Source organism: Electrona antarctica (assembly GCF_951216825.1).
Source record: "Electrona antarctica genome assembly, chromosome: 21".
NCBI classification, from domain to species: domain Eukaryota; kingdom Metazoa; phylum Chordata; class Actinopteri; order Myctophiformes; family Myctophidae; genus Electrona; species Electrona antarctica.
Genome location: NC_136802.1, coordinates 39,643,703 through 39,651,701, shown reverse-complemented (window position 1 = coordinate 39,651,701; position 7,999 = coordinate 39,643,703). Strand labels below are relative to the sequence as shown.

At 48.9% G+C, this 7,999-nt stretch overlaps 1 protein-coding gene across 1 annotated transcript; it reads left to right on the top strand.

Annotated features, from left to right (window-relative positions):
- Nucleotides 1-839: 839 nt before the first annotated feature.
- LOC306914376 (glycogen synthase kinase-3 beta-like) lies at nt 840-2,303 on the top strand (the record flags this gene model as incomplete). The annotated part of the gene is made up of 1 exon (XM_079491371.1): nt 840-2,303. One exon carries the CDS (start codon nt 840-842, stop codon nt 2,301-2,303), a length of 1,464 nt encoding a protein of 487 aa, XP_079347497.1.
- Nucleotides 2,304-7,999: the final 5,696 nt, after the last annotated feature.

The window sequence follows — 7,999 nt, the reverse complement described above, 5'->3', positions numbered from 1 at the left end:
ATGAGGGCCCAGGTAGGGCCAGGCCTTTATTTCCGGCCCCCGTCTTATATATGCTTTTGTTTTTGTACTTTAGATTAGAGCTTCTTGCATGTCCTTTTTATAAATGATTGTTTTTAATTACGTTGATATTTGTATAGAAAAAGGCCTAACCAGGGGCCGGGGTCGCAAATTAGCCATGGCTGTAAACCCCATTTACAATGGAATCGTTTCATGTTTTTATAACTTGTATTGTCCCTGTTTAATAAACATACAGTATAAATAAAAAAAAACTAGAGTTCGTGGCAGTATTTGTTTGTCCAAACTTGCTTGGGTTTGGCCCCCCCTCCTCCACTGCTCTCGGTGAAGTATTTACCCTCCTCCACTAGTGGGCAGTATTTACCTCCTCCAGATGGCCCTGGGTATAGGCGACCCCTCACTGAGATGTCCACTCCCAATGAGTGCCGCTTTCTAGTTATGATTTATCAGCCTGGTTGATAAGAATCATATCACTAGTACAGTCTGACCCCTTGTCACATTGGTTCCGGGGACCCCTAGGGTGCGTGTGGTTCCATTTGTATACCCTCAGACCTGTGGGGGTCAAGGGCCTAAAGCATTACAAACGGCGGCCCTTAAAATCAAAATGTTGGAGAATCCCTTCCTTATTTACTCGGAGGCCAGTCCAGAGCCACTATGGAACACCATATTTGGGCGGTGCACCTAAAGTACACGGAGGGACACTTTATGACGTAACAATGTCGTGGCCGTGCGTGAATTTATATCCAGTGGATAAAGGGAAATGCGCCTCAAGTCTGCACCCGCCCGGGTTCCCTGTAACTAACCCCACCTCCGTTAACACAAACATGAGCAGCAGCGGGCGGAGGCCCAGGACGAGCTCATCTGTACAGCAGTCAGGAGCTCCCAGGGCCGCAGCAATAGGTGGAAGGTCTTCGGCGACCGGCGGCAGGTTGTCGGCGGCCGGCGGAAGGTCGTCATCTGGTGGGAGCGCAGCGGGAAGGACCGGGGCTCAACATCAGGCCAGCGGAAGCATCTCCACGTCCGTCTGGAATCCTAAACCGTCGAGAGGCGGCGGCGGCAAGCCGATGGCGGCCGTGGCCACTCCCGGCAAGGCCCCCGCCCGGCCACAGGAGGCGTCGCACACGGCCGACGTCGTCAAGGTGGTCGGCAACGCCGTGAGCTTCGAGAACCTGAAGGTGTCTCGAGACCACCAAGGAGGAGGCGGCGGCGGCAAGGTGACGACGGTGGTGGCCACGCCCGGCCAGGGCCCCGCCCGCCCGCAGGAGGTGTCGTACGCCGACGTCAAGGCGATCGGCAACGGCTCCTTCGGCGTGGTGTACCAGGCGCGCCTCGTCGACAGCCGCGAGACGGTGGCCATCAAGAAGGTGCTCCAGGACAAGCGGTACAAGAACCGGGAGCTGCAGATCATGCGGAAGCTGGAGCACTGCAACGTGGTGCGCCTGCGCTACTACTTCTACTCCAGCGGGGAGGAGAGGAAGGAGGACACGTACCTCAACCTGATCCTGGACTTTGTCCCCGAGACCGTGTTCAGGGTGGTCCAGCACTTCAACAAGGCCAAGACCACCCTCTCCATGATCTACGTGAAGGTCTACATGTACCAGCTCTTCCGCAGCCTTGCCTACATCCACTCCCGGGGCGTGTGTCACCGGGACATCAAGCCGCAGAACCTGCTGGTGGACCCCGAGACGGCCGTCCTCAAGCTCTGCGACTTTGGCAGCGCCAAGCAGCTGGTCTGCGGCGAGGCCAACGTGTCGTACATATGCTCGCGCTACTACCGCGCCCCCGAGCTCATCTTCGGCGCCACCGACTACAGCTTCAAGATCGACGTGTGGTCGGCCGGCTGCGTGCTGGCCGAGCTGCTGCTGGGACGGCCCGTCTTCCCCGGCGACAGCGGCATGGACCAGCTGGTGGAGATCATCAAGGTCCTGGGGACTCCGACGGGAGAGCAGATCAACGCCATGAACCCCGGCCACGCGGTCGGGTTCAATTACCCGCAGATCGAAGCGCAGCCGTGGACCAAGGTGTTCAAGGCCCACGTGCCTCCGGAGGCCGTCTCGCTGTGCGCTCGTCTGCTGGAGTACACGCCGGAGCTCCGGCTGACTCCGCTCGAGGCCTGTGCCCACGCCTTCTTCGGCGAGCTGCGCCAGCCCGGCACTCGCTTGCCCGGCGGCCGAGAGCTGCCGCTCCTCTTCAACTTCAGCCCCGCCGAGCTGTCCATCCAGCCTCTGTTGAATGCCACGCTCGTCCCTTCTCATGCTCGTGCGCAGACGAGTTCGTGCTCAGACTGACCGTGTGATGTCAGACGGGCGGTCACCGCCCTGTCGGCATCTACGACTGAACGTCTGAACACCCGCCCCTCCTTCTCTGGACCCTGTCTCTTCACACTTACCCCCTCCCACTTCTTCCCGTCTTGCACCCTATAACTGGCTCTAAACACATCCTCCACCCACCCACTCATACAAGTTCATGCCCAAAACACTGCGTAGGCCATTTTTCGGTCCTCGCTGAAACTAAATTCTGATGCTTTGTGTGAGTGCACTTGTTGGGTGGGGATGCTTTGGACTTGCTAAACTAAGCTGCAGTTTCCATACCCCGACATGGTCCCAGTCTATCCTGATGGTTTTGAGAGTGACAAGGGAGGAGTGGGGGGTTAGGCCAGGCCTGTTTGAGAGACATTGGATTGCCCTATGTGTTGTGTGGATCAGAAAATAGGATTCCCTGTGTTATGATGAAATCGCACTAGACTTTTATCATGTTCTATTTATGTATTTGAACTACTTTTGTACATGTCACACTGGTGCAAGACGACAAGGCCATGGGACAGAGGAGTCTTGCATGGCTATTGCCAGCAGGGCAAGAGCCCTGGGAGACATGGTGCTTCTGTCTGGAGGCTTGTCTCTTCACTGGGCTCACAGAGCACTCCTCTGTTGTGAGGTGTTCTAAGACCACTAACTCCAGTACTCAACTCATCAGGTGGGCTCTAAGGGCAGATTCACAGTTCCCACTATGGTCCCGGGGTGCACACTCGGGACCACTTTGTTGTGGTAGTGTGAATGCTGCGCGCCATACCCCCGGAGATCACCCAACCATTCATGGGGCCGCATGGAGGTATACAGTTGGAGGCCATCGATATTGTCCTTTTCTTTTTGCTGAGGTTTGCGTGATCTGCGCAAAAGGACAGTTCACCCATTTTGGGCGGGAACCCCTTTTGGTGTTTTAAACATCATGTTATAATTTAGCTATTGAAAAATAGCAGATCTACAAGCTCATGGCGCGCTACGAGCTTGTAGGTCTGCTATTTTTGAAAAACCGTGAAAATATTTATTTCAGAAAACTGGAGGATTTAGAAGGATTTTTTAAAATGTTGAGGTCAGGCCTAAATGGGTCAAATGATAAGGGTCAATGTCGGTGGCACCCAACTGTACTTTCGATGCAATGTGAAAGCATTGGATACAGTTGAATACAGTGTACTCGAGTGTGGAAGAATCAAGGCCAATGTGAATCATGGCCAGCGGGGACCAGGACATCGTATTCGGGAACAGTCAACCCATTCTGGACGGGAACCCCTTTTGGTGTTAGCATTAAGTTATGCTTTAGCTATTGAAAAATAGCAGATCTACAAGCTCATAGCGCGCTACGAGCTTGTAGGTCTGCTATTTTCGAAAAATCGAAGAACGACTGACATAGAAACATAGCTTTTTCAGAAAACTGTTTTTTAGAATCTGATCTCGGGTCAAAATGGGTTAATCAAACAGACTCTGTGTGAATCTGCCCTAAGACTCCAGGAGTTCACTTTCACTGTGGACCACCGGAAGTGGCACGTGATCCTGACCCTCCCACCGTCTGAATAGAGGGTATGCGCATGCTTAAAGTGGCACATCGAGTGGCAAATCGAGTGGCAAAGCAACATGCAAAGTGAGTTTAACATTGTTTAATGTTGTTTAATGCAATCAGATAGGACTTTTCTGTTTAGATGCATGGTCTGTCAAGGCCAGAAAGTAGTTTTTTTTGCCACTTAGTAGGCATTCCTGCATAACTTCCGGGTTTGATGATGATGTCACGCGCATACTCTCTATAGAAAGGTCCAGGTATTTCAGTGCCTTTGAATTGGCTGACACCAGAGTGTTAGAGATGGGATGAGAACGTTGGTCTACATCAGCTCTGGAGAGGGCTTCTGGGATAGCATTGTAACTGCCACTTCTGGTTGTCCATGGTGAAAGTCTGCAGTCTTAGAGCCCACCCGATGAGTTGAGTAGCCAACTATTCACATTCTGAAGGTCAGATAACTGACTCTATGTGGCAGATTGCTGTAGTGTGTGGGCATGTTCGGTGTCAAAAGTCACAGGTATGCCAAATTCCTATTGGGATTGGATTTCGAGTATTAATTATTCTTGTGGATTATTTTTTTACGACTATTATTTTGTGAAAGGTGTTTTTGCATTTGTTTTGATTTCTTTCTTCCTTTGAAACCACAAAGAACCACATATAATATCTTTTTTTGTGTTTTATATATTTTTTTACATAACAATTTTTGTCAATAAAAACCAACAATTCATCTGTGGAAAGCCGGAGTGGATTATTGTTTTTTTTTTCCTCTGTTAAAACAGAATGAGGATTTTTTTTTAACTAATGTATATTTTGTGTTTGTTAGTTTTGCTTTTATCATTCTAAGAAACAGCTGAATTGAATTTAACTGCAGACCTTGTTGGTTTTGTGACTGAGACATTTTCTGGGAGTTTTTGTAGTTATTTCTCTTTCTTCCCTTGCAACCTGTCCAGCAGAAACAAACATTCAAAGTGAACAGACTTTATTATTTATTATTTTAATTTAACCAAGTTCAAATATACTGCTGCTCACTGAAAGACGTTTACGCCGTACCGCAAAAGCATTTAATTAAAATGGTGGGAGATGTAAAGGTCAGAGGTCAAAAGTCAGAACACAAAAGTATGTTCGGTTGAGGAGACGCATACGCGTATCGAAGTTTTATTGCTGACGGTCAAACGGTCCATGATCTATGCCTGTTCAAAGTTTGCATTTTCAATTGAGTGCTATAGCGCCACCTTTTGGCCAATGGTTGTGGGCTTCGCGTCCTCAACTAATGGTGAGGACACCAAGTTTTGTGGAAACCGATTAAGCCAGAACTGCTATTTTTGGCGGAAGGAGAAGAATAAAAAAACAGACAAACAGCCCAAAGGGACCAAAGTCCCTTTTATTTAATTAAAAGTCCCAGGGAAGCAAGTGTCAGTAGGATTGTTCAGCAAATGCGTCTGATGACTGATCCAGTGAATGTGTATAGTGTGGCTCAGAGCTAGCCTGGCTAATAAGCCAGACCGAATCAGCCGTTGGCAAAAAAAAAATTGCCTGCCGGCGGATTACGGTCTGGAGAGGCTCAATTGTACGCCCATTTCCTACACCAGAGAACTGGTGTGGCCAATCGGGACACGGTATGCAATATGGGCGGGCTTTGGTACAGTGACGTTCAATGCTTGAGACCTTTGACTGACAGTAGCTCTGACCAATTGCGTCAAAGAGAAAATGTTTGAACCCGCCCCCCGGGAAACAAGATCCATACACAGCATCTCCAGACTCAAATACCACACGACAGTGTGATTTGAGTCTGGCTTATTAGCCAGGCTAGCTCAGAGCCTCAGCCTGATGGCCTCGAAAGTCTAATTATCTCCCCCGGTCCATAGGGATATCCCTTTGGTCTAGTGGTTAAGATATTGGACTTTCCCACGGGAGGCCCGAGTTCGAATTCCGGGCGTTACATTGGTGCCGTGACCCGGATCGGGTTTCCCCCGTGGGAGGAGGTCAAAAGGGGGGGGGGGTGAGTTTAACAGAATGGCTCAGAGCCTCAGTCTGATGGCCTCGAAAGTCTAATATGCCTATATCCCTTTGGTCTAGTGGTTAAGATATTGGACTTTCCCACGAGTTCCGAATCCCGGGCGATACAAATGTATGGAAGTGAGCCATGGCCTTGCATGTCGTCATTCTCAGGCTTGTAGCAATGGTATTCTAGTTGTCTTTCCAGCTTTGAAGGAGATCCAGATTTCTGCAGCCGCATTCAGAGTTTGGATGTGTTGGAAATTACACAGAAGCATTAGAACATCTGTGTCTCTAGTATGCACCATCCCAAGTTGATGTCTGCAGGGTGTGGAGAAGATGTATTAGGACACTAGTGTAACCCCTCTATTCTGGCTCACTTCCAGCAGATTGATGACACCACAACTTCTCTCAGGTTCACAGCATTTATTGCCAACTCTGTTGAACAACAACAACACACATGTGGTTGGTGGTGTGACTGTATGAGGCTCAGACACAGCTCCCCATGACAGGAAATACAGCAGCATGAGAGGACGCGCTGCTAGCTTCCTGTCACTTATAGAGACACCACCCGCCACCAGAGGGCGCAGTTACACCAGAGGGAAAATTACAGAGAGCCCTGCATATATTAACCAAATATACAAAACGGACTTCAAATACAATAACAATCCTGTTACATTAGCAGGAGTGTCAGCTTCCTCATTGTTGCATTGATCCATTGGTGGGCTGTTTCCAACGTGGTGGACTTTGATCACCTGCAGTGATGTAGACGCGTGAGCATTTTTGTAGTCTGATAGACGTCTAAATGGCTAAGAAATTGGTCTAAAAACAGGGGTAAAAATAGTCTAAAAATGAAAGTTTTTTAGCAGTCTAGGATTAGATTAGACGTTGAAACAACGTCTAATCTAATTAAACAACGTCGCTTCAACGTCTATATATAGATGGTCTACATTTAGACCTTGATTAGCCTGGATAATCAATCTATAAACTGTCCATCTGTTACCAACTTACTTGAAAGGAATGAGAACAGCTCCTTTCTTGTTGTCAACATTTGCCAGAAACCTTTGCCAATAGAGGGTATGCGCATGCTTAAAGTGAATGGAACATCGAGTGGCAAATCGAGTGGCAAAGCAACATGCAAAGTGAGTTTAACATTGTTTAACGTTGTTTAATGCAATCAGATAGGACTTTTCTGTTTGGATGTATGGGCTGTCAAGGCCAGAAAGTAGTTTTTTGCCACTCAGTAGGCATTCCTGCATAACTGCCTAATGTAAGTCGCTCTGGATTAAGAGCGTCTGCTAAATGCCTAAATTGTAAATTGTAAATTGTAAATTGATTACGGACGCATTCTTTAATTCAACATGGACTTTACACCATGAAGAGATGGAACGATACGGAAACGAAGCGGAGGAGCTGCACAGCGACTTTTTCCTCCTAAACGGCTCGGAATGTAAACACATTTCTTTTGGGTCGGCGGCGATTCACGCCTTGTTAACAGCAAACCCGGATCGCAAGAACAAACCCCCGACTGGCAAAATGGATCGCAGAACTGTGATTATTCTTTGCCTGCTGCTTTCGGGAGACATTCATTCCAATCCTGGTCCGTTCACTCGATCTCAAGCGAGACTGCTCGCTCTGCAGCAACAGTTGCTTCCGCAAACATCGGCCGTTTCCATCGCAACGCCCCACGGCTTCCACGCCTTCCAGGGCGCCAACGCCAGCGGACCCCCATATACCACCGCAGCCGTCTTGTCTGCTGAAGCCGCCCCAGCGGCAGAGATCAACGTGGCCTACCGTCACAACACAGGCCTACCTGAGCTGACCGAGGAACACCCCCCCTCCCCCACACCCCCAGTCAACCCAGGGCTACTGAGGACAATGGACCACCACCTTTTTGTGTTTTTCTGAGACCACTAGATCACTAGAACTAGATGAATCCATCAGGGACGCTGAGATTGAAATTGAGAACTATTCAGTAGTCAGAAATGATAGAAACCGCAATGGGGGTGGTGTTTGCATGTATATCCGCAAAGATACTGAATTCATTACCCGTACTGACTTACAGCATGTTGAAATTGAAACTGTGTGGGTTGAATTAATTTTCAAAAATGCGAAATCAGTACTAGTTGGCACAGTCTACAGTCCTCCTGATCAGCAAGGC